At 48.0% G+C, this 26,142-nt stretch overlaps 1 protein-coding gene across 1 annotated transcript; it reads right to left on the reverse strand.

The window, feature by feature from the left end:
* Nucleotides 1-1,848: 1,848 nt before the first annotated feature.
* Nucleotides 1,849-24,607, reverse strand: ARHGEF33 (Rho guanine nucleotide exchange factor 33). Its single transcript, XM_059840427.1, has 15 exons — nt 24,586-24,607; nt 21,296-21,345; nt 15,773-15,937; nt 14,066-14,187; nt 13,092-13,234; nt 12,019-12,078; nt 11,193-11,408; nt 10,446-10,575; nt 9,586-9,718; nt 8,767-8,850; nt 7,938-8,021; nt 7,109-7,257; nt 6,107-6,265; nt 3,666-4,427; nt 1,849-2,088 (listed from the first exon to the last, which is right to left on the reverse strand). The coding sequence occupies exons 1-15, from the start codon at nt 24,605-24,607 to the stop codon at nt 1,950-1,952; spliced, it is 2,418 nt and encodes an 805-aa protein (XP_059696410.1). The 3' UTR covers nt 1,849-1,949.
* Between the last annotated feature and the right edge of the window lie 1,535 nt (nt 24,608-26,142).

The following is a 26,142-nucleotide window of genomic DNA, read 5'->3' on the forward strand; positions in this document are numbered from 1 at the left end:
CTCTCTTTGAGATTCAGTGGCTGGTCAGCATGAAGCAGTCCTGACTGGAAAGGGACATGGAATTTGTAATTTGATGAGGATGTGAGGGAAAGGGAAGGAAATGGAAGGGTATTTTTTTGCCATTAAAAGCCTTACATTTAAAAAAATCTTCCCAGAGTAGTTTCCAAAATCTAGGGGAGGAAAGTATGGTACTTCTTTCCTTTTTGTAAGGAGGAGAAGTGGATATTTGTTTCATTAAAATCTGTGGGATAGGGACCAGCTAAAACATTTTAATCTTTGGGGTTTTGCTTGGTCACATTCTTGAAATGTTGGGAAAACCTTGATTGCAGTAAAGGATGAATTCTGTCTGTCTGGATAGCCCTTTTCACACACACCCCTCTGCCTCCAACAGAGGAGGAAAAGCAGGTGGTAGGTGCAGGTCAGTCAACACTGGAGAGCTCTGGGCCCTGCATCTACAGCAGATATTGGCCACTGCATCCATGGACACCTGCTCTGGGCTCCCTGTCCTGCTGTCATGGCCAGGAGAGCCACACAGCATGGTGGGTGCTCTTCTCTTGGCCCCAAAACCAACTGCCCTTGTGCTGATGCGGGGAGTCCCAAGCCCCCAGTCTCACAGTATTTCCCCCAAGGCATTGCTGTTGGCCCCATGGAGACAGTTCACAACTTTTTAAGGTGAAGCTGTCCTTTAGGCAGACCGGTGTCACAGGCGTGTCAAAACAAGGTGATAAAACCACAGTTGCTCTTGAAACTGCCCTCAGAACGTCCCAGCTTCAGGTGACACCAGAGCTCACCAGGACTGCACTGGTAACCCACTGAGCCAGTGGTGCTCTCACTGCTGGCGTGTGACACAGGTGTCACAGAAGAGCTTCTCTCAGTCTTCTGCAGAGATCAGGTAGTGAGGGCTTGTCACGTCCAGGTGCGAGGAGGGTGGCCTGTGCATGGCCTTGTTGATCTGTCCTTGCACAAGGAGGGCTGTGGCTCTGCTCATGGTGCACCATCAACTTTCCTGCCCTAGTGCCTCAATTTTTAGCTGGAAGAACCTTTCCAAAGCTGCACGCGATGGGGCTCGTGGCGGTGTCAAGCCAAAGAGTGAGCTAAGTGTATTCCAGGTGTGTTACAGACCAGGAGCCAGGACACTTTTTGGCACTCCGAGTGTCTGCACTGATCCACACTGGGGATAAGGTGGAGAAGAGTCTCTCTTGTGGCAGGCCCTGGGCCCAGCCTGCATCACCTGCCTGGAGACATGGGTGATTCTGAGAGCAGAAGCAGTGATCCCTGCAGCAGGAATCAATTCAGGAAAACAGCATTCACATAAAAGGTGAAACAGGATTTTAGTGAGTGTTGGAAGTCCAAAAGAAAGGATGTTGCTGATTAGGCAGTGCAATGCTCAGGTGCTTCAGCTGATACTTCTTAGACCTTCTCAAACAACCTGGGTAATGCGAGCTGGCCTCCTGGAATGCATCTTTGATGGTGGGTTTTTGGAAAGTACAGGAAAGAAGGGAATTTTTGACTTCTGGCCAGGATGCCAGGGCTTCAAAGATAACCTTTCTGTTGTGCTTGAGACCAAATAAGACCTGCCTTTAGTTTGGAAGAGCAAAGATATATGGCAAATCAAGCAGTTTGGGGTTGAGGGGGAGGAGAAGATATTAGGGTTTGGCCAAAGCTTTCCAAAACTGAGGGAAGTTCAGTCAGGTTGAGATGAAAGCTAGCAAGTTCCTGTGTTTATTGGACCTGCTGGTTGAGCTCCACTGCAACCCAAAGCCTGGCCCTGCCCTGTGCTAGAAAGAGCAGGATGCATTTGTAAGGCAGTTGTGAGAGTCTCCTCTCCCCCACCCTCCACCCTCTGTGTTAGTCAGGGGGATCCTGGGGCCTTGCTGTCTGTCTCCACCCTCAGGGACCTGGGGAAGCACTGCTGTGCTTTGGCTGTGGCCTGCCTTTCTTGGGGCTGCTTATTTCTTTTTGAAGAGTTTGCGGAAGGAGCTCCGGAACCCCCCCTTGGGCTCGTGCCGCGGGTTGTGGTCGCTGAAGGATGTTTGCTCATTGTCATCCTTCTGGCAGAACCTGGTGTTGTCTTCTGCATGGAGCTCCTAAAAGGGAAAAGACAATTTAACCAGCATTTGCAACCTCACATTCTTGTTCCCTTCTCTCTCTTTCTATTTCTCTCTCTCTGCTAGGAGGGACCTGGTGGGTGAGGAGGTGCTGACAAGGCTGGAAAGCAACACTGGTACCTCTGCAAAGAGCTTGTTGCTGGCTCTAGGGCTGAGGCAGTGACAGAGGAATAGAAGGATAAGCATTGTTAGAGGGAGCTGGAGCCTTTCTTGCTAAGCTTTTTGTTTAGGGGAAGCTCATTGGCTTCTTTTGCCAGTGAGGGAGCAAGCCAGCTTGGACAGTTGGAAGAACTTCCCACCCTCTCCTTTCTCCCCTAGGGCAGGAAGGCATCAGGCTTTGGAGCTGTGATAAGTGAAAGACTCTTCTACTGGCTCTGCTGCAGCATGGTTTTATATCTCTGGGGCAAAAGGCTTCATTAGCACACACACCTTGTGGTAAATGTGCCACTAAAAGAGCTGTCCCTCTTTTGGGAGAGTGCCAAGCTCCTCTCAGCAAGACTCTGGACAAGACCCTTTTCTCCAATTCTGCCCACCACTGCCATGGTGATTTCCTTTGCAGTGTGGGGGAGAATGTGTCCTGCAGTTCTGGACAAGATCTGCATCTGCACCCTGCTGTGGGCCATAGTTCTGTGCAGGTGAGTGCCAAAGAGCTCACTGGCCCCTTTCCATGGGGTGTCTATGTCCCCATGGCTCTTCTTCCTCTGCCTCATCTCCCCTGTTCAACCTTCTACCACCTCCTTCACTCAGTAGGCTTTTTTTTCTTTTCTTTTTAAGTTTCCTTGCTGCCTGTTCAGTCAGGCTGTTGGAACCTATCTCCCATTATCATCTGCATCTAAGCACCTCAGCACCCTTGGCCTCTACTTCCTTGGCTGTGACAGCCCAAAGCTGACTCTGAACAGTCACTGCAAGCTACAGAAACATTGCTCCTGCAGGACCTGGTGTCCCTGAAGGGTTACAGTGCTGTTTGCCATGTCCCATCTGAGGGACACAGTTGCTGGGTTCTGACTGTTCTCACACAGAGTTTGGCATAGGTCTGCACAATCCAGGCAACAAATACAGGTGAAACAAAACTCGTGGACCAGATCCCTGCTGGTGTAAATGGGCTGAGCTTGGCCAAGTCATGCTGGTTTACACTGGCATGACTTATCCAGAACTTACCCAGCACTCCTCACAGCAGGTGGAAAGGCACCTGTTTAACTGGGTGCCAACCACCGCACTAATTTTGAACAGCTTTGTGTAAACTTTGTGACCTGCTCAGAACATTGACCTGGGGGAGAAGCTCAGGGACAGTGGAGACACACAAGAGGCTACCTTGTCTTAAAGGTGTTCTAGCTCAGCCAGCTGTGCACCTCAACCTGTGCTTGTCCCTGGGGAAGATGTGTGTGAAAACAAGCCATCTTGTCCCTCCCTTGGGCATGTACATGCAGTTGAGGTCTTGGAATGTGTGGGCTTGAAAGCTGTTTTGGCATGTTCTACTCTAACTGTATCTCAGATCTTTCTCCTGCTGCTGCTGCTGCTGCACCATGTGCCTTTTTTTTTTCCTCCTCCTATTTAAGCCTCCTTACTTCCAAAAAGCTCGGTTTTTCACCCGCTCCTCTCTGTGGGGGGAAGTAGCTCCTTTGGGAGCTTCGAGATGAGGCTGAGATCATGTGAGGCTGAACATTCCTGTCCTGCTTCTGCTGCAGACGGCTCCCACTGCTGCTCCGTGTGCTGTAGAGTCTGGTGCTCACGCCCTCCGCGCTGCGCGGCAGCTCCTTCAGGGACCTGCTCAGCTGCTTCCCTTTGCTGTGGAACATCTCACGCTTGTAGGTGCTGCTGCTCACGGGAGTGCAGCTCTTAGGCAGTGGCTGCAAGGCATGGTCTGTCCTCTCCGGTTCTGAGGTGAAGTTCACAGGCCTTAGGAAGCAAATATCCAGGCTGGACTCAGAAGAGGCTGGGGAGCAGTTCTCAAAGAGAGCAAGGTTTTGGAAGGTGTCATCTTCGTAGGGGCCTGGCATGGTGAAAACCTCCCCAGGGTAGTCAAACTCTTCGTAGCTTGGTGCAAAGTTCCTGGCATCCTGCAGCAGTTCCACGGAGGTTCTGATGGCTCTCTCGGTGTTCCCCACAGCATCAGCCGGTGGCGCTTCGTACTCCATTTCGGGGATGGATTGCAAGGGGGCTGTCAAGGCCTTGAGTTCCTGCTCTGTCAGCTGAGAGGAGGCAAGGATGTTCTCTGGCCTCTCATGTTTTCTGCTTTCCATCTCCCAGTCAGGGGGCTTTACAGCCTGGATGTTCTCCATCACTGTCGGCTGAGGTTTCTTCATCTGTGGCATCAAATGCCTTAGAAATAAAAACCAAAACAAAACAAAAAAACAGACGGAAGTGGAATACTAAAGGATAACAGAGACAGCATGATAAATTCCCCCCACCCCTTTACTCCGCCAGCCCTATTGTGATGATTTTATAGCCAAAAGGTACTCTCCTGTCTTGGAGAACAGTAACAGAGGTGTCTCTTACAGAAATGGCCTGGCTGGTTAGGAGGACCAAACTTGGAGAGACAGTAGCTTTGTCTGACTTTTGTATTCTACAGCATGAAATTAATAGAAACTGAGATGAGAAGCCAACTGCTCCATCTCTCTCCTGCTCATCTGCATTTTTGATTCTAACTTTTCTTCTCTCTCTGTAATGTAGGAGCTGTGCCTCACTTTCCTGTGGTCTGGTTGTCTTTTCAGGTGGACTGGGTTTCTCCCTTGGGTAAAGTGACTCTGTCCCCAAAATGTGTCAGGAGTACTTGGAGGGCTCCTACCCTCCATGTGTTCCAGCTGAATCTTCAGCTCAGGATGCATGTGGGGGTGGTGCCAGCTGAGGCTACCAAGGTGGAGACCTGGAGCAATCTGTGAGAGGAGGGAGATTGGCTTGGGCAGTCTGGGAAGAAGGACTAATCTAAGGACTAAGGACTAATCTATAACATTGCTAACACAGGGGGACTTGGAATGATGCAGCCAAACTCTTGTTAGTATCAAATGAGATAAGAAAGCACAATAGCCACAAATTGCTGGCGTAAGAATAAAGGTAAGTCTAGAGTGCTTCTCTGATCATCATCTCCTTTGGCACCTGTCAGGCTGGAAATGGCCAAAGGGGAACCATTTGAGGAGTCACTGAGATCACTTGGCCTGTTCAGCCTAGAGGAGACTGAGGGGAGACCTCATTGAGTTTGCATCTTCCTCATGAGGGACAGCAGAGGGGCAGGCATGGATCTCTTCTCTCTGGTGACCAGTGACAGGACTTGAGGGAATGGCTTGAAGTTGTGTCAGGGGAGGTTTAGGTTGGATATTAGGAAAAGTTTCTTCACCCAGGGGGTGGATGGGCACTGAACAGGCTCCCCAGGGCAGTGGTCACAGCACCAGCCTGACAGAGTTCAAGAGGTGTTTGCACAAAGCTCTCAGGCACACTGTGTGACTCTTGAGGATGGTTCTATGCAGGCTCAGGAGCTGGACTCAATGATCCTTGTCCTTTCCAACTCAGGATATTTTGTGATTCTGTGAAGATTTCCAGGTAGCCCTGTCTGTCTTGACTTAGTCTTGTGTCTTTTTGAACCCATTTTGTACTTGTATCTTGTGACAGCGAATCACATACATCTTTCAGTTATGTGCTGTGTGGAAGAGTTTTTTTTTTTCCCTGCTCTCAGACCTTGGTCCTGTTTCCCAGCTCTTGTAATGTTGGCAGTGAATACTGCAGAGTGTTATTGTGCACATCACTGTCAGGCCTAAACAAATTCACATCCTCCCTGACGTAGTGCCTTAGCAGGCAGCCCTGGCTAGAGCTCTGAAACATCCCCTGCTTGTAAACCACAAAGCAGGGGATAGCAGGATGGAGCCAGCCCTTCATCTCTCTATCCATTTACAGGGAGTGGTTTTGGAAATTACAGCCTGTAGCTGCCTGGTGTCACTGGCATCGTGTGGGTGAGGAGAGAATTTTCAGCCTACTTTGAAAGCTGCCCACAAGGACAACAGGCTTACGGGGTGGTTGTGCCAGAGGAAGGTGCTGCTGGGAATGACTGGATGGCCTCTTCAGTGTGGATCCCACTGTCTCGCATTGATGCTGCACTGGGTGTTGGAGAAACCTCCTGGCTTGTACACTGGGAGGTGAGACCTTTGTACAGCTTGACCAGGGATGACCTGAGGGAGGAGAAATCCATCGTCGGGCTAAGAAATAAGGCAGGGAATGAGCACGAGCGTGTAGAATCACAGAAAATAGGACTGGGAGGGACCTTAATATTCCTGTTCACCTCTGCCCACCCCAAGGAAGAGCCTGTTCCACCTATTCTGCTCTAGCCAGCAGGGCATCCTGCTTTCTGTGGTGTTCTTAACATCTCTCCTGATTGCAGTCCCTCCCCAGCAATCTGCTCCAGCCCTTTACCACCCTCCATACTTGGAAGCTTCTCTTGAAATTTGATCTTGTCCTACTCCTCAGGTAAATCATCACAAAGAGCAAAGGCAATCAGATTCTGATATTTACTAAAAGTCTTGATTTCAAGGAATTGTTCTGAACTGCAACTTGAGAATCTACATTCAGGGTAATTTCTGTCATAGTTCAACTCAAACAGGTTATGGAATAAAATAACATTATTCTTTTGGGAGTCTCAGTCCATAAGGGAAAAAGTCCTCACCCGGGCCTGGAGCTGCCAGAGCTAAATCCCCATGTGTTTGGGGAATGACTTTGCCACCAGCTTAAGGAATCAAATTATTCCATGAAACGTGGCTGCTTTATTTAGAAGGATTTAGAAGTGATTTTTCTTTTGCTGTCAGAGTTAGGCAGAAGGGCCCACCCCAAGTCTGACCTCAGTTTGGAGGGCAAATGCCAATAGCGGTTCTTCTCCAGCATTCAGATGCAAAGGGCTCTGTTTTATTTCAACAGAGCAATGCTGTTGATCTTGCCTGGACCTAAACCCCCTGTTTGCCAGGCTTCCCCCACCCCTCCCTTCCCTGGTGACAGAGAGAACGAGCTGATGTTGTACTTACTTCTTCAGCTTTTTCCTCTTCTGTATCAGCAGGTCTTCATTGCACTGGAAGAGGAGGCTGTAGTGTGAGATGAAAACCCGGAGGCGCTGCACGCACACCAGCAGCAGGTAATAGTCAGGGTGCTCTTGCTCCGTGAACTTCAGGACATTCTGAGGTACAGAGGAGAGCAGGCTGTTTGGAGGCTGTCCTGACCCTTTCTGGGGAGAAGGTACTATTGGAGCCATGGATTAGTGCTCATGGCAGTGCCCTGGGGGAGATTTGCTAGGCACCATGAGTTTCTGAGGGACTTGGATGGGGCCTCCCTCCCACTAGTCCAGTGCAAATGCACAAGGAACCACTGTAAATGTAATCATGGGATGTGTGGGTGATGCACTGGTTGAGTTTAGCTTAGGGTGAATAAACCAAGGTTTTGATTTACTAGGGCTTGCTTTCTGTGTATTTGCCTTGTCTGAAATGTTCCAGTACAATTCAGATAAGCCTTCTGTGAACCAGAACTCTTTTTATCAGCCATCTCTCTGTAGGACAGGTTGTTGGGCACTAGGAGCCCTCTCGCACGTATCACATCTCTGGTCTCCTGTTTTCCCAGAGCAGCCAAGCCTTTGGCTTCCCAGGGGACAAAAGCTGTTTCTGTCAGGCCAATTGGAGAAACTGGCAAATATAAGCAAGCCTCATGTGAAAAAGATGAAACTTAACCTATTATTAGGTGGCTTTCCCTTTAAAAGTTGGGGTTTTTTTTCTTCAAAGAACCCACTGGGTTTGTCAGGACTGAGTTAAAAGTCATCTGATGTGATTAGAGTTAAACAACAGAGTTTCCATCCTGAGGCCCTACCTGCAGGTGAATAAGGTATTCAGGGATTCGCTGGACTATATGAAAGAACAGAATGTAGAGATCAGACTTGATTTCTTCTTCTACCTGAAATAGAGAAAGTGACTTAAGAGTCTTTTCCACCCATAAAACACGTCTCCTTCCAGATGGTTCTATGGTTTAATGAGTAGTTATGCTGTAAGGAGTTACAACAGCTCACAGGGGCACACCAGGCATTTAGGGTGGGGATTATCTACTAGGGACACTCAGCCTAATAAAGTAGGAAGGCACATTGAAAGTGCACTAGTTAAGTTTCAGTGAAACCCCAAGAAAACACTGTTGCTCAGAATAAAGTTCTTAGTTTAGGCTCAAATTAATTGAACAAAATGAGATTGACTTTTAAATTAAAATATCTTGGAAGCAAGCAAATGGGGTTAGGTTACTGCACTTTAAACTACCTTTATATTTAACTTTCCAAGTTTAAACCAAGAATCCAGAACCAAATAGCTGAAGCTGAAAGTGAAGACTCTTTTCTCTATAAAGGGCTCGATCCCTCTGTTTGGATGAGTCCTCTATTTTCCAGGAGACAGTTCCTGGAAAAGGTCTGGATAGCATGTGCATAGGCAAGTTTTTGGGAGGTTTAATCTGAGACACTGTTTCATGGCACAGCAGAAAAGCTGCTTTGGTTTCAGACAGTGGGGACGGTGTCAAAGCTGCCTCTTGTAGATGCCAGTCAGCCACGGCAATCTCCAGGAAACAGAACAAGGAGAGTCCTCTCATGTGCAGGCATAACAGGAAGAGATCCAGGCTTGCATGTTGCCATTACATACTGCGAAGCAGGCAGGAAGTTTACCTCCTTCAGGATCACCACGTGGATCAGAGAGATGCATTCTGGCAGGTCCCTCAGGTAAGCAACATAGTAGTCCAGAAAATTATTCTTACAAAAGAGAAAGAAAAAAGAACACACAAACTTAACAGAGCCAGCCAAACTATTAATTCCCCACTATCACTGCTGGAAGGTCACCAATGCAGCAGAGCTGCTGTTTCACTTCTTCAGGGCTTGGAACGTGTCAGGAAAGTCTGTTTTATAAAATGTGTTCAGCTGTTGAGCACAGTGTGTTAAGCTTTACTGCAGGTGGGGAGGGGTAGAGAGGCTGGGCAGTAAGAAGCTCTTCTTATCTAAGATTCTTAAAATTTATAAAGTATCAGATGAGTTTTTACACATCCTTGCTGCTCACCAGGGCAACAGAAGTGAGTGCAACAAGCCATATGGGCCTCTGCCTGCCCACCTGCTTGTCAGAACTCTGAGCAAGATGTATTGGGGAAGGGGAGCATCAGAACCCCTCTCTTTTCACAGCCTCACTGGAAATACAGCCATTCAAGCTGACAAGGCTCACGTGTGGCTCCTGCAAGCAGGTCTGGCTCTCATGTAGTTTATGGAGCTGTGCTATGAGGCTGCTTGCCCACAGGTGGGTCTGGCACATGGGATCCCTGAACACCAGAGGGGCTGCCATGCCCCAGGACTGTGCTCCAAGGGGGTTACTGAAAGGCCTTGCCCTTCAGGCCACAGCTGCACAGCACAGCCCCTCTGTTCAAAGTGTCTTGGTCCACCCACATCTCAACAAAATGTAATGAAACATGACAGAAGATTCTGGAGAGGTCTTTAACATACCTCATCATTTGTCAGCTTTAGGAAGATGTCTCCTAGGATCCCTTGTCGTGGCCAGCTCAGGACTCTCTCCTGGAGAGCATGCAGTAAATCCACGTGCTGCTGCACCAGGAACCGCAAAGAGTTGGGGAAAAAGCTGCTGGGAGACAAAATCAGACTGGTTACACTGAGCAAAACCTCATCCTTAACAGGTGAAATCTGCTGAAGTGGGCATTCCTGAGTGGTCAGCACAGCCTTGCACACGTAATATTGACTGCACCTATTATTGCTACAATAGCACAGTTGTTCCTGACTCCTGTGGCTGGAGCCCTGGCTGCATTGGAGGGCCCTGTTTTGGCTGCTGTGTACATGCAAGTACCCTCTCCAGCTGGCTATTAATGAAGTGTTTTGAAAGCTCCTTAGGCTTTCCTTGCAATGCACTGAGTAGCTGACCAGAATTAGCAGCACTAAAAAGCCCCAGGCAATGCTGCTGTGGCTGATGATGCAGAACCATGGCCCTGAGCCATCCCACTGAGAGCCTGGAGGAGAGCTCACCAGCTTTCTGTGTTGTCCCATTTGTCAGGCCCTTTCACAAGACAACCCATTGATACAGAGCTGGTCAAAATGTGCTACTGCCTTTCTGCCACTTCACTTTGATTTCACCCAGAATCAGAAAGAAGATGGTGGACAAAATGCAAGGGACAGGCAGGAATGTCTTAAATGACTGCAAAAACCTCCCAGTGCTTCCAGTTTTCAACTAGAAATTAACTAAGTGTTTAAAGATCTCTGTGTGGATGTAAGAAAAGTTTGTGAGGCAATAATGCAGAAGTAATATTGACTGAAGAAAAGTCTCCAAAAGACAGAGAGCATGTTACATCAAATACCTTCTCTCTTTGGTGCTTCTTTTCACATCTGGCCCTTGCAGCGTGGCCTTGATCTTCAGGATGAGGGAAAGGTTGATGACGTACTTCCTTTCTGACTCCAGCAGCTCCAAGGCAATGTTCTGCCTTTTGGCTTGCAGAAGATAAGGGTAAAGTTTAAAAATAAGAAAATACTGACCTCAAGGACAGTACCATGTTAGACTGGTGAAGGGGTCATGAAAGGAGAAACTTGTTTAAAAGTTGTATCAATGTCTCATCTTTTTGTGTCTTCTTTACCCAAAATGTAAAACTCCACCCTGATGCTACAGCATGCCCCAGCCATGACCAGTGCCTCAGTTTGCTAAGAAAGCTCCAAAGCAGATGTATCTCCCCCTTTGAATACAGAATTTTTCTAAGAATAACAAAACGAGCAAAGGCAAAACAACTCATATCAGGGTTTCCCATCCTGAAGAAACCCTGAAGAATGAGAAGTTGTATTTTTCACCCACTTAAGCAGCTACTCTGCTGCAATCCCATCAGCACTCTGAACCTGACAGGTCTTGGAAAGGAGAAGGGCTGTCCTAGGTACAGAGTGGCTCTGTCAGTCACACAGCCCAACGAATACAAAGGCCAGAGGTCTTGGAGTGTGGGGGCCTGAGAGATTCCCCACAGCAGCAGAAACTGGCCTGTGTGTCTCCCTCCATGGATGCTGATCACCAGCCAGCTCACACCAGCTTTGAGCCTCTCTAGCCAGAGTTTTCTACTCCTTACCAGCCAAAGATGGTTCACATATTATGTTGTCTGCTGAGCTGTATCTGCTTTGGCCCATGTCTTTGCCTCTCTCTGGTTGCTCTTTGGAAATGTATTCATCTCCCCAGTCCTTGGTGTCCTTGGGCTGCTTCCATACTGTTGATGGCAGATGCATTTTTGACTGCCCCTCTGTTGCCAGGGAAGGCTTGAGGCTGTCATCTGTCTCTATGGCTGCTCCTGCAATGACAGACAGCTCTATGGACTCTGACATCTCAGCATCTCTCTGACAGGTTACGCTGCAGCAAGCAGCTAAGCTGTGTTGCCATCCATTTGAAGCACTGGAAGGTGGACTTGGAGCATTCTTTGTGCTTCACAAGGGCTGTAGCCTTGTAGAGCTAATTTACAAAGGAAGTGCAGTTGGTGAGCTCTTCAGCAGAACAAGGTTTGCCCTCTTCCAGCGTTTATTTTCAAGCCAAATAAGATCCAATAGACATATGTTATAGAAGCAGTAACACCTTCTCTTCCCAAGTGGAAAAGTGGTGCTCTCACTATTCTTTGTCATATCAGGAAGCTTCAATTCTTCCTTTCTGCAAAAGCACTTTGAGTCTAAGAAAGCAACAGCAGAAAGGCTTTCTCTGCCAAATCCTTGCCACTGACCACCAGAGACACTTCAGGGACACAGGTTTGCCCTCATATCTCAACTGCAAGTAGGAAAATGGAGGTACAGGGCAGAGTGAAAGACATCCCTGTGAAATGCCTTCTCTGAAAGCATTTCTTCAGAGCAGTAAAGCAAGCATTCTAATTGAATCATTGTCCTGCTGTCTTTTGATGCTTGATATTTTATTACCTGGGCCTGCTATGACTTTCACACCTCCTTCTCCCATGGGCATGATCCTGGTGTCAGACACTGTTGAAGAACAAAGGGAACTTTAGCAACAGAAGGCAACTGTAGAGCTTGCTTCTTCCTTCCAAGCCCTGTCAGTAGGGCAAAATCCTCCAGCCTTTCATGGTTTTGCTATGAAAACACCCCTCTTGAACTCTCCTGTAAGGAGGATCTTTTCTGCTGGGCTCTAGTCACAAGTCTGTGTTTCAGTAGCCTTTGCAGACAGATACTGTGGGGTCCCTGCTGTGCTCAGTGCTATGTGACTGCAGAGGAACGTGAGCAGTCTTGGCTTCTCCGGGCATGCAGGTGCATGTTGGTGGAGGATACTCCACACAGAACAAAGAGGATGGAGACCTGACACAGAGACAGGGCTGATATTTTGAGTGGAAAGGAGCTTCTTGAAGAGCAGAGGGATGAGACTGGAAAGAAAGGAGCAGTGGGAGAAGTGGGTGAGAAAGGTGGTTGTGCAAGAGGGGTGTGAGGGAGAGGGCTGACACCCCACCTCAGAGCGTAGGGCAGAGGAAGGCCACAACTGACAGGTTCTAAGCAAAACAGAGTAGAAAACAGCACATGAGATCATCTAATCTCTGCCTTTGTTGACATTTTTAATGAATATGTTTTTATTATCCTTCTATCTGAACAGCAAGAGAGTGATAGACCAGCCTAGACCCCCCCCAGACAATTATAGAACTAAAGGCTCTGGTCCATCTCCTTTTCTTTGATTCCAACTTCCAAGTGTTTGGCAGTTTGACAGTGTTTTCTTCATAAAGGTGTGATCCTCCTTCACGTGCCCTACTCCCTCACACAGAAACAAAAATAGGATTTTTATCAAGAGCCCCCATTTGGTTCTGTATCTGTGCCACTGGAACTACAGGAATGAAGATCCAGCCTGTATCCCTCTCCTTGGAGAAGGCAAGAAGTGGTTGTTGAGACAGTGTTTGCAAAGCAAATACTTCCTGAACCCAGGTTACCCCAGTGATCTTTTTCTGATTTTTTTTCCTGAGGAAGGCACTGCATTTACCTCTTCTGTTTCCTACCTTTTTCATAAGTCACGTTGTGTAAAAGACTCGTAAAATCTTCATTAATCAGCACAGGTTCTGGGAGGTTGATGGATCGAAATGGGCTGCCCTGGAGAGGTGTTGGCACTGTCTGTGACCCATGGTCATCCTTCTGTGCTCTCCTGTACAAACACAAAGAACAAGGTGGTTGGAAAGTCTGAATGCTGCAGGTGAAGCTCCAACACTACATTTGTGGCTAGCACTGTCAGAAATAGGACAACTCTAGCAGAGACCAGGAAAGGAGCTGGCTTTGATGGAATTGGCAGTTCATGAACAATGTTCTGGAAATAACTTCCACTGGCTACAGAAGAAGGTTATTTCAGATCTATTATTTTTCAGAGCATATTTCATCTAATTAAATAGCTTAATTAGCTGAGGGGCTAGCCTAGATTTGCAAAGTGTTTGCATCTAGGCAGCTGTATAGACTCACGATCAAAACTCTCTTTTCAGAAGGTGGCTAATTAGGACCAAGCTGGACAACTGTCTGCTTCATCACAGCATCAGTGTGAGAACATTCTCTGACACTGCTCAGAGGAGAAAAGGCTGGTGACAGGAAAGCAGAGCAGGACTGCACCATCAGGAGCCCATTGAGTCCTGTGAGCCTGGAAGGGGAAATTGCAGTGCTGTTGTCTGAATGGTGGAGGCTTTTGACTTTCAACAGCCCCAGCATGTCTTTAGTGGGTCTCTGTTCTGTCAGGCTCTGGTTCTCCAGGGAGCTGCTGCGGGCTGTTTTGCTGTTGGAATCACAGTGAGGCGTTAGCATTTTTCTTCTGTCTTTGCTGTGTGAGGTGTGTGTCTAGGAGCCTGGGTGAACTGAAGCATTTCTGATCATAACCAGGATTGATACACACATCCAGCCAGGAAAAAATTAAGAAATTATGCTAGACAGAAAGGAACAAAATGGACACCACTGCTAATTAGCATTTTCAGGACCCTCGAGTCTGGGCCCTTACTTAGCTTTCATTTTCCGTGATTCCCGCCGCTTCTCTTGCTGCAGCTGCTCAATTTTCTGTTGCATTTCCTCCTGCTTGGCACTGATTTCTTCAATCATTGACTTTGCATCGCTGAGCTCCTCCTGAGAAACAGGCAAAAGCACAGCATTCCCAGGCTGCCCATCAGCCTTAGGTGGCACAGCTCTGAGTGCTGGCTGGTGTGCACAAAAGGTGCTTCAGAGTGCTGTGGGGAGTGGCTCTGTGATTAGACACTCTTCCTTTGCAAGGCCAGGATGTGTGACATGTGCTGTGCACATCGTGGTGATCCTTAATTCTACAGGCAACTCACCCAAGCCAGCGTGGTGCCACATGATCAAGGCACTGGTGGGAGATGAGACTCGGGGCTTATTCCACCACCCCCTGAAAGCACTGGGAGGACTCCTGCCCTTAATGGCATTTGGTGGTGGGCCTTAGGGAGCACATTTCCCTCTGCAGTTTTCCAGCATGTGTATTCACATGTTGCACTTGGTTCAGATCCCAGTATAAGCTTTTGCCAATCAGGCCATGGATCTGCCCTTTTAGCCTGGTTTCCTAAGGAAATGAGGCCCTCCATATCCTCCCTGTCCATCCTCCCTCAAGCAGTTTCAGCCAAGCCCTACTCAGATGTAGAGCTCTGATGCATGAAGTTCCTGCACGTTCCATGAATGTGAGCAGCCGGATTGAGGAGAAATACTCAAGAGTTTCATGTAAACCAAAGGATTTTCCCCCAAGCTAGGAGGTGACTTCACTGGGAGCACAGTGTTTGAACAGCCAACACGGGCATGAGGCAGAGTGAGAGCAGCCTTTGCCCCTTCTGTTGCTTGTATAATTCTTTGTATCTGCATTTTAAATCCCCTTTTCCTCTATGACAATGTCCTGGGTAACCCTGTGTCTGGTTGCTCTGAGACCTCTCCCATATGCCCTTGCCCTTTCTGTTGTCTTCCTTGCTCATCTGGCACCGAGGGCTCCTTTTGCCGGATACCATCAGTCTCCCTGTCACAGGGTTAGTAATAGGCTTTTTCAGTGAGCAGCCCTTTTTAGCTTCACAAGGTATTGACTCAGCAAAACCCCCTGGGGAAAATTTGCAATAAAAACTGTAAAAGAGTTTCTCTGCCTGTCTCATCATCCAGTTTCTGCATGGAGACACTGGCTGGTCTAAAGTGTACATCAAGCCTTCTTGCTAGGCTGTCTCTCCAGCCCTTTGTCTTTATCCTCTTGGGCCAGATCAAGCCAGGCTGCACTGCACTTCCTCCCAGCCATGTGGAAATGCGACTTCAAAAAGTTTTAGGGTTTTGTGTTAATTTGCTGCTCCCCAGTGGCTTTGGTTCCTGCAGGAAATGCAGGAGACCTGACCCAGGGAGAGGGGTGGGACAGTGGCCCAGCCTATGAACAGGCCATAAACCCATGGCATGTGCAGCCCAGAGCAAGGACTGCTTTGTGCCCAGGTAAGTCTCAGCACTGCCTCATGGCCAGTCAAGAAGGCTAAGTAGGCCAGAGTGTGGGATACTTGTGAGTTGGAGCAGTGAGGGGAGACCCAAAGCCAAAGGAAGTACCCCAGGTGTATCCAAAACAATTGCTCACTCATTTTCTTTGCAAACAGGGAGCATTGATGGAGACAGGGGAATGCTTCCCTCTGCCAGGCAAGCTCACATGGAATGCATGCAGCCTCCCCACGGGTCACACTCCTACCTTGAACGTGTTGAGGGAATTCTTCATCTCAGCCACCTTCTCTTCCATGGCACAGCGGCAGCTCTTGACCTTCTCTTCCAGGGCATACTCTCCATGCTGGATGCGTGACAGCTCCTGCATTGCTTCTGTGAAACCCGCCTTCAGCTCAGAGGCTAATGCCTGCAACTACAGCAACCACAAACAGCTGGGTTCAGTCCCTCCTCCCAGGCTCAGGTGTTTGTGTTCCCGAGGGTCACAAAGGCTGGGTGTAACACATCCTGAAAGGTGCTGTCCTCTTTCTCCTCCTGCTTTCATGGCTGGGAAACATGGGGAGAGGTCTGGCCCCTGCTGCAGCCTCAGTACAGAGTAGGAGGTGTTTGCCTTGGGCAATGAATGATGTGCCCCTTTTTCAGACTTTTTTAAAAAACTTTTTTGAGTTTTTCCAGGCTCCCTGGCAGTTTGCAGCCTGTCAGCCTGTAGTAGGAGAGGACAGCCTGAAACATGCCAAGAAGGTTTGCAATAAGAGCAGCCAGATTATTAATCTCCAAAGCAGCTGAGCAATCAAGAATGTGTCCGGTTTTGAGCAAGTCCTCCTCCCACACGTGCTCGTGGGGCTGGTACTCTCCCCACACAGGTCTAACCCCTCACTCTCCAAGAGCTGTGGAGAAGCTCTGTCCTTTGCCACAGGCCCTTTCCATGGAAGGAGGCAGCTCTAACTTGTGCTGGGGAGGGAACAGGAGGTTTTCCCCTGGCATACAGTGACGCTGTGCCCACTCTATCTATATTCTGTCCCTAGAGGCCCTGATGCTCACCACCTAAGCTGGAGGCAGCCAGTGAAGCAGGAGATGGACTGGGGCAAGCCAGGCTGGCAGAGCAAGCAGACAAGGCAGGTGTGGAGGTAGGCAGTGAGGGGGATCAGCGGCTGGCACAGAGCTATGCAGGGAATTCCCTCTTGGGAACAGCTCGGGCTGGTGATCCTGGACTCTGCCCCCACTGCTGTGAGCGAGGCTCGTCCTGCCTGCACAAAGCCCACAGCGAGGTCGCGGCCCAAGGCGCTTCGGCACAGAGGTTTTTACCTTTACAACAGAAATTCGGCCTAACATCTGGTTATAAACTGAGTCCAAAACGGGAGCACTGCTGGTAAGCGGAGAGCCACCCCGGGAACTCAGGCGCTTGAGTCCTGCAAATGGAGCAGAGATGGCTTCCGATACCTCGGGGCAATGGCACACACCAGCCTCCTCTGGTAAAGGCTGGCAGTGTCTTTACAGAGGATGTCTGCCTGCCATCCCCGCTCCTACCCCAGCGCTCACCCCACAGCCCCCACTCTGAGCTGGCTGGACACACATTTCCAGAGTGCCTGGGTAGGAGGAGTGGAACTGACAGGAACCACAGGCACTGGGACAGTGCAGAGGGGAGCAGGAGGCTGATAACATCTTCCTTCATCAGGAGGAAACCCTGAGTCCCCAAGCCAGCTGGATTTCCAGACTCCTTGGCTGAATGCTTTCCCCCACCCCTCCTGGCCACAGTGTCACTCTGTGACCTGTGAATGTAACCTGAAGGGTTAGAGGGGCTGCTTAGGGCAGACAATGACCACACTGCTTCTGATATCTCAGCCCAGATGGTCGTGGCATCATCAGACACCCTAACATATGTGCCTGGTGAAGGGGGAGGGAGATTTATTAAGTACTGTGACTGTGCAAAATGCTAATATTCCCATCCCTGCTCACAGGTGCTTGACACACTTTGCTCCTGAGCTGACATGGCCAAAGGCACAGTCTGTCTGCCAGCCTGCATCAGGGCTGAGCATTACACACTGTCCTCCAAGTGAAAAGAGTTCATTTGCTAGATATGTCCTTTCCAACTGGAATATTCCATTCTAACCTATGCTATCCATTTTAGAGATCTGCTTCAGGATGGAGGTATCACAGCCCCAAGTCTTGCTAGCAGTGGAGCAGTCCTGGGGCTGGCCCTGGAGATAACATGGTCTGAGGAGAATAAGCTGAAAATAAAATGTTTCTGCCCACAAGCCTGGCTGTCTCTTTCTCAGATGCTTCCAGAAAGGGGGTGAACTACACAGATCCTTTGAAAGGGTATAGGGATGGGAATCATTACTGGTCTTGAGGTTTCAGAGTAAGAAACTGCAAAGCACCATCAAAAGTGGACCACTGCAGAGAGTTTGGTGTCCATGTGCACTGGAACACTCTATGAAAGCAGAGTTCAGGCAACATAAAGAAAGACTTGGATTAGAGCCTGGATGAAATATCCTCTGCATCTAAGAGCAGACAGTGACCTGTTATTTGGGGATTTGCTTATGACCAATCTCTGCTTTTGTGGTGACAGTGCTAGCTTAGTTTCTTTGTGTATCCATCTCAGTGCTCCAGAGCCCAGCCTGAGTCTGTCCTGCCCCATATATCCTTCCTCAGCCCCATGCAGCTTGCAGTGGGTGTTTCAGACACTGAAATGCATCCTTGTGTTGCTGCTTGAGGGATGAATGCAGCCAGAAACACCAACCAGCCACAGAGCTTGTCTGATAGAACAAGAAGTGCTGAAACCCTGAGCAGGTCAGGGTTGGCATAGAGGGGAAATACATTCTTGTTGCATTGGATGCAGAGTTGATCCAAAATCAGGTGAAGTGGTACAGGAACAGCATGTTATATTTAAACTCTTGCCAAGCATGGTGTAGCTATGGATTTTAGTTTGAGCTCATTTCTAAAAGCAAGCTGTAGAAAACCATCCTTTAAATCCCATAAGCTGTTAAAACAGATGGAAGCCATTGAGGTATCAGGCCCTGCCCATGTCTTGGCCAAGTGACAGGGCTCTGTCTCCACAGGGATGGCCTATGCCTACAGGACCAGAGAGGTACTTCATAGGTTTGTGACCCTCTGGAAAGTCAAGCCAACTCTTTGCTTCTGAAGTTTCTAAGTGCAACACATACCAAAAAAGACAGATTATGTATTACAGCAACAGTTAAACCATAATGTGTTACCCTGGCTCACTTATTCATGGGAGTAAAGATGTAATTTAATGTTTAAGTTGTGGAATTTAAGAAACAATAACTTAAATTGAACTAATGCCTAGAGAATAAATGAATCTGCATAGTCATAGGGAGTCCTTCAAACCTGTCCAACAACTGTTCAAAAAAAGCATTTAGGCATCTAAATAATTTAGTACCAGGTACAGATTTCAGCACCCATCTGCCTTTGGACTGTGGCCCTCAAAGCTGACAAAGCAAAGCAGTGAGGCATCCAGTGCCATATGTCTGTAGGTGTGTCTTTCTTGGGCCCCATGACTCCTATTCCACCTGCTGCCCTGATATTTTTCTGCTCTGTGTGGAAAAGCCATGCTGTTCACAAAGGGTGCACAGGACTGATGCTGCTTCCTGGAGCCAAGGCAGCAAAACTGCAGAGTCTCCCCCTCTCTCTTGGTGGGTGCCGGAAATTTGAGACATTTGTAAAAGATAACAACAGTCCTTGGAGCCTAAAGATTTGTTCAGGCTTTGAGGCAGCCCAGGGAGGATGGTTGTGGACAGCAGATGGGGATGGTTTATGGAAGGAAGGAGTGGGATGGAAAGAGGGCAGCAGAGCCTTGGTGAGCTGGGTCACTGTCTTGGCTGCCACTGAAAGGATGAGAGGGAGCCCTTGCTTCTCTGAGTAGCTGTGTCCCCATAGGTTTCCCCCAGCACTGGCCAGGCTGTCCAGGGCCCTGTCTCCACAGGGATGGCCATTTGCATCTGCACCTGTGGCAGCTGCCTAAGTCCTACACTAGAACAGGACTTGCTGTCTGGGACCTTGAGCTGAAGCCTGCCAAAAGTTGTAGAAAACAGGCTCATGATAAAGAAATACCACACAGAACAATTCTGCTATTATAAATATATCCTTGAAAAGAGCAAAACCTTCTGTGGCCATGAAGGAGTACTGTCTGTAGTGCTTCCCCAGCTTATCTACTGTCCATCACTGCACATCTTTTGGGGCTGCTCTGAAGAAGTAAATAGACATTGTATCTTAAAAGAGGGCTGCCTGAGGACACTGCTTGAAACCAATCTGGCACAAAGTCCAGTGTTTGACACAAGCCCTGGATCTGATTTTTCTGAGTTGCATGATGCATGCTTTTACCAGGAAACAACTAATTTTTAGAACAGCTCCTGTGCTTAAGGGCAGCATTCCTACAGCCAAGCATTAGGAAGGGTTGCAATGCCTCATAGCAGGAAAGCAGCAGAGCTGCAGTGATTTACAGTGGTAAGGAAGCTGGTCCTAGGAGTATATCCAGCATCTATATTCCTAGGCAAGGATGGTCGGCATACAGTCAGAGCAGCAGAGTAAGTACAGAAGAGAAGGATGACTTAAAGGGAGCTGCAAGTACTCATCAGCCCTTGTTCCACATCTGTGCAGTCCCTTTGGGTAACTGCATCATCCACAGGGCCTTGGCTGAAGCAGAAGGGAAGAGCCAGCTGGTGACTGACACGTAAGTATTCATTAAGGTACCCACGTGTCAGCTGGAAAGCAACATGTGTGCATGGTGTTTCCAGCACACAGTCCCAGGTGCATGTTGGATGCACTGTGCTGGACCCTTGGAGCTGTCTGGATGGGAAAAGAGGATGAGATGACAGAAGTGCTGGGTAGCTCATGGAAAGCAGTGCCTTCTCCACTTGCCATGGTGCACTTGCAAGCAATTACAGACATTAGTGTTGCAATGGGGACAAGGGAGGTCTCAAATAGTCTGGATTTCCACTTCAGGGGTATGTTTCCTCTCTCAGATTACAGTTCCATATTGAACCAGATGAGGGATTAAAGTGCTTTAAACTCTGATACATTTCCTGCAGACTGGAAATGAGTAGGAAACATCACTGTGGAAAGGCTGAAATTGCATCTTACAGGACAGATATTGCTTGGGCTGTGGACACAGACAACTTTACAGCATATGTGGCGTCCAATTGCAGCAAAAAAGTTAGCCCAAAGACAAGGCACAGAGTTCAGGAGGAACTGATCACCAGGGTTTCTAGATGGGAGGCCAGACAAAGACATGCAGAAAGACTCAACACTCTGGCTGCTCTGGATTATCAGGCAAGAGCACTCCATGGTCTGAGGGGCTGGGAGGCTGCCAGGATAACCCAAAGCCCCACAGAAGACTTGGGCCCCAGCTGCATAAGACACCCCTGCCCCATGTCAGTCAACAGATCATTGCTCCTGGGACAGTTCATCAGGTTTGCTGAATGCTCATCAGAGCTCAGTCATGAACTCTCCCCCCAGCCCAGTGAATTGACATTCTCTAGTTGGTGCTAATGATGTCAGTTGCTTAATTAGCTGAGCTCACAAATCACCTGTCTAAATACAACTGGTTGTGAGCAGAGAAATTTTACTGAAAGGTCTTTTAACATAAGGCCCAAGATGTGTGATATTTATTCATGCAGTGTGCACATTTTGGTTGCCATGTTTCTTGTAAATGCCTACATTTTTCCTTCAACTTAATTTAGCTTTTAACTACTGTTTATATATTAGTAACTCTTTAAACTCTTGGAGTTATTTAGGGCATTTTGCTCATCTTTACCTGGGAAATCTGTGTTGCAGGGGTACTCACAGGCACACTTTCAGTCCCTCCTGTGGGAATAAAGAACTTCAGTCAATTAAAATGACTTATAATGGCTGCTATAAATAACTGGAACAGAGGGTTTGAAGTCCCTCTTGAGGAACAAATCCGTTTTAAAGGACTAAAGTCTCACTTTAGGAGGTCTGAACACCATATAGTCTGTAAAATAAACTGCAGTTATAAAATAGGAATGACTCACCTAAATTCAGATGTTAAATTCACCTTATTTGCTGTCCTTTGTCTGGCCAGAGTTGATCCATGCAAGGAAGTGAGAAAGCTTGTATGTGCAATTAGGACTAAATTGCTCCCTGTGTAGTTCTGTGTACCAGCCTTAGGTAACAGGGGGTTTTTGGGTTTTTTTTGTCCTAAAGCATTACTGATCTGTTTCTCTACTGAAACAGTCAATTTTGTCCTCTACTATAACTGTACATATTTCTATTACCTCCACAAAAGGCAAAATACCTTATCTGTATATTTTAAGTTTATTTTGTCACAATGCAATCCAAGCAGTAATGATGTCTTTTCTAACCTCCAAAAATTACACCTTTTCATTGGTTTTGTCATTCCTGGGGGTTTGTGGTATAGTGATCCCAGCTGATCTTGTACAACTTAACATTGCTGAAACAGACTTAGTTGATGGAGGAGATTATATCTATTTTACAGAAGTATTTTGGACACTGCAGAGACATTATCTCTAGGCATTAATCCTAGAATCATGGTATCATTTGAGTTGGAATGGACCTTTTAAAGGTTGTGTTGTCCAACTGTCTTTGCAGAAACCTTCAGTTGTCCAACAGAAATCATCTCTGGCCATGCTGCTGTTGCCCTCTGAGGCAATTGCAGTCCAATGGCCACGGTGTTATTCCCTCCATCAGGCTCCCTGGCTGGATCTCACTCCCAGAAAACACCATGCCACTCTGTTCCTTGTCTGGATTGCCTCCCCTTGGGAATGCCACTTCATGAGATGGGTTTTCCCTTGCCTCCAAGGATTTGCCTCTGCTGTTAAGTTACAGACACAAGCAATAACTCAATGCCCACCTCCAAGGAAGCCAAGCTCCTTCTTTCCATGCTGACTACAGATGCTTGGTGCTCTTCCAACCTGGGCCTTTAAGACCATGGAAATGCAGTCCTGCAGAGGCTGGAAAAGCATGCAGGGAGGACTCTGCACAGTCAGCCACTGGAAAGTTGAAGTCTGGAAATCAGAGCTATACAAGGCAAAGCTCCATTCTGATTTTCTTTACCCCTGAGGGGGAATGTGGGTTACCAGCAAGGACACCTATGAAATGGACCTGTTCTAGTCTCTAGGATTTGTCCTGATTCAGAGGAACTTGAGCAAATTCCCCAATGAATTGCAAAAGGGAGAGGCAGAGAGGCTGTGTGCTCCTCTCTGTCCATGTGCCAGTGGCTCTCTCAGCTGTGGGGTTGAGTAGCTGGGTCAGACACAGCCCCTGGGAAATACCCTCTCATGCTTCCTCCTGGGGAAAACAAGATGCAGCAGGCTGACTGGGAGGAGTGACTATGACTCCAAACTGCCAGCTGTTTGGGGTCAGAAGTCATCAGCCAGCCTGCACCAAGTCCCACATTTCAATTTTTAAATTACAGGTTGTTTTCGTCTTCAGCTTTGGCCTTTCTGGTTCTTTTTTTCCAGATTTTCTCTACAACCACATGAATTAGGAACTGACCTTTGGCCAGAAGTTTCTCCTGATGCCTGGAGCTGGGGCTGTGTGTACAGTGATTCTCCTGCACCATGGAAACTGAGGCCCATGCCAGGTCTGTTGGGCTCTTGCTGCGGGACAGTAAGGACTGACTCAAAGAGAGCAAGAGGACATGTTTCTGAATCAATAGTACAACACAAACCAGGTGCTGGGAGGACAAGGAGGTGCTGTTTTTACAACATGGGTGGGTGTATTGAGTGCAGAGCTCTGTGAAGGACTGGAGGTGTCAGGTAGAAGCATAGCACAGCAAAGAAGAGCCTCCTCAAATTTTCTTTGAGTGTCTATCAATCTGATACATAACACACAGAGCTTGAACCATGTCCTGCAGATATCTGTAGGGATCTTTCATGTGGATTTGATTGTGCATCAGTCTATAAAGTCCTTGGATATAACTTAAGTGAGGAACTGCTCCTGAGTGAGACTGGAATTGGGGAAAGGATCACTGCTACTGTGACTTTACTTCCACCTTTGCCATGAGCACTCTCTGAATGTACCCAATCAAAACCCAAATCATTTCTATAAAGTCACTGCAAAGAGCTGAAGCAGAGGAGGCTCCTCACAGTCTCACTGTGGGAAAGAAGGGACTTTGTGGATCTCCCACATTCTGCAGTGAACATCTGCAGCCCATGAGGGCATAACAATTAATTGGAAAAAATCCCTGAGATAATTTCCTTTTCAGCCTGCTGTAGTGTAAGGGCCTAGGTACACAGACCTAATTTCATCAAATTAGAATAATCATAATAATAATAAATTAACTTTTCTGATAACTATGCCACCAAGCACCTTTTAAGAGGGAAAGAGGTGGTCCAGTCTCTCTCCTGAGCTGACAGCTGTGGGCACTCCTAGAGCTGCTCCCCCTGCTCATAGTTCCAAGAGTTCCTCACCATATGGACACAGTGCCTCTGAGGTGGCAAGGCAAAGCACAATGCAAGGGGTTTGGGGTGGAAAGCAAGTACCACATTCCTCTGAAAGAAGTCAGTAACCACTAAAATCCTGGATTTGAGCTTTGCAGACTTTCTAGAATGCAGCCAACCTGAGCAAGGACTGATTGCATGCAAGCAATGTGGCCTGGATACATCTTGGTGCTTGCAAGATTGGGATTGGTGCAGATATCTGTGTTGTGGCACTGATATGAACAAGAACCCCTCTCTACAAAGCACGTGGGGGAGAGAAGCAGATCCTCATCACAGCATCCTCATGTAAAACACAGCTTTGGACAGTCAGAAGTCTTTCTACATCCTAAGGCAGAAATGGAGCACGAGGCAAGAAAAGGAATGACTTCCCACATTGGACATTACATATGCCACAGGACTATTTTCCAGAGAGAAGAGGGAGATGGTTCTAAAATAAGAAATAAAAATGTCAACCCCCAGATATTTCTAAGAACTGAAAGTATTGAACATTTGCCCACAGCTGCCATGGTTGAGAGGTGCTCTCAGGGGCCTGGCTGGTGGCCAGCAGACAGCTCCTATGAGAGCATGTTTCTCTCTTGCTGTCTCTCATACGAGCAAGAAGTGAAATAAGAGGATGCTTTACCTTCATGTTTGTTTGTGTCCATGGCTGCTATGGGGTGTGCGTCCTCGCAGGGACTCCTGTCCTCACTCGGGAGGGCTCTGGCTGGTCACTGGGAACATCCCATGGAATAGAGCTGCCCACATGTGAGCCCTGGGGTGGGTCAGCTGATCTGAACCCTGAGTGCAGAAAGATTCAGAAAGGGTTTATTGAGCAGAGCTGCTCGAAGTTCAGACAACAGAGACAGGAGAAGGGATTTGAGAGAGAATGAAGCATCCTAAAGATCTGTTTGGGTTCACAGTGCCTCCACAGAGTGGATGCTGGTACAAACACTTCCCTCCCAGCCCAAGGCCATTTGTGCTTCCATGGACAGGTGACTAAAAGGTTCTATGTAGTCCCACAGATAACTGTCTTCTCAGCAAGATGCTTCCTGTATAAACACTGAATCAAAATACGCTGTAGTTCAAACAGCACGTGAACACCTTGCACGGGTGTTCTGCATCCAAGAGTCAGCTTTTTGCTAGGCAACCAGTCACCCAAAATCTGTTTCAGACCTGTGTTTGGGCCACAGAAATACTGCCTTCAGAATGCTGCTGCACAATTCTGCCAGCACTTTAGGTAGCACTTGTTCTGCTGTACCTGATTTCTCTGTCCACAGCCTCCCTGACTGGGAGACGCAGAAGTGCTGCAAGGCACCTCAATGTGGAGAGGTGTGGCCTCTGTGGGAACCAGGGACAGCAGGGCATGATGCTGTGCCCAAGCCAGTCTCGTGGTAATGCACTTCATCACTCACCTGCTATTGGGATTAGGACCCTGCTGCCTGATTATTGACATGGGCAGAGACACAGAAAAATGGATTGTACCAGCTCAGATTTCTTTTATCAACATGGGCCATGCTCCACATCCACATTGCCCCTTCCTAGGGTTCGATTCACGTCTGCTTTTGTCCAGCCTTATTAGGAGACCAGATGTGATTTAGGACTCTAGAATAACCTCCTACCTCCATTCCCGCTGGACACAGCTGTGCAGAAGGCTGATGTGAGTCATCCTTGGCTTTGCTAACATGACTGGAGTGGCCAGCATAATTATGACACAGAGCTCTGCTGGCACAGCTCTACCAAGGTGGTTCAGAGAACTCTGGGGTGATGTGTTCAGAGAAGTAGGCACAGAGAAAGGCACAGAGCATTAAATAGATGGGAGAACTGCAAAATATGCAAGAGTCCTGTGTGGCTACTGAAAATCAGAGCAGAAGCAGGTGATTCTCATGCAGTCAGCGGTGTAGCTTTGGGCCTTACACATTAAACCTGAGAGCTTTTGAGTGTGGAATTTCCACAAGAGGAGGGTGGTGACACTACCAGTGCCACAGAATACCCAGCTGGCCTCTTGCTGGAGGGTCTGGTGTGGACTGAAAGGCTTCCAGCACAGCACTGGAGGGACTTGAGGTTAAGCATCATCTTAAGATTGAGGGTTAATGGAAAGATAAACTTATTTGTAAGAGAGCTGTTTGTAAGATCACTTGCTAAGAAGATCCACTGACTTCTCAGGACAGAGGATCCCTTGGTGAGGCATGTGGAAAACCTG

This window comes from Haemorhous mexicanus, chromosome 3 (genome assembly GCF_027477595.1).
Source record: "Haemorhous mexicanus isolate bHaeMex1 chromosome 3, bHaeMex1.pri, whole genome shotgun sequence".
Lineage (NCBI taxonomy): Eukaryota > Metazoa > Chordata > Aves > Passeriformes > Fringillidae > Haemorhous > Haemorhous mexicanus.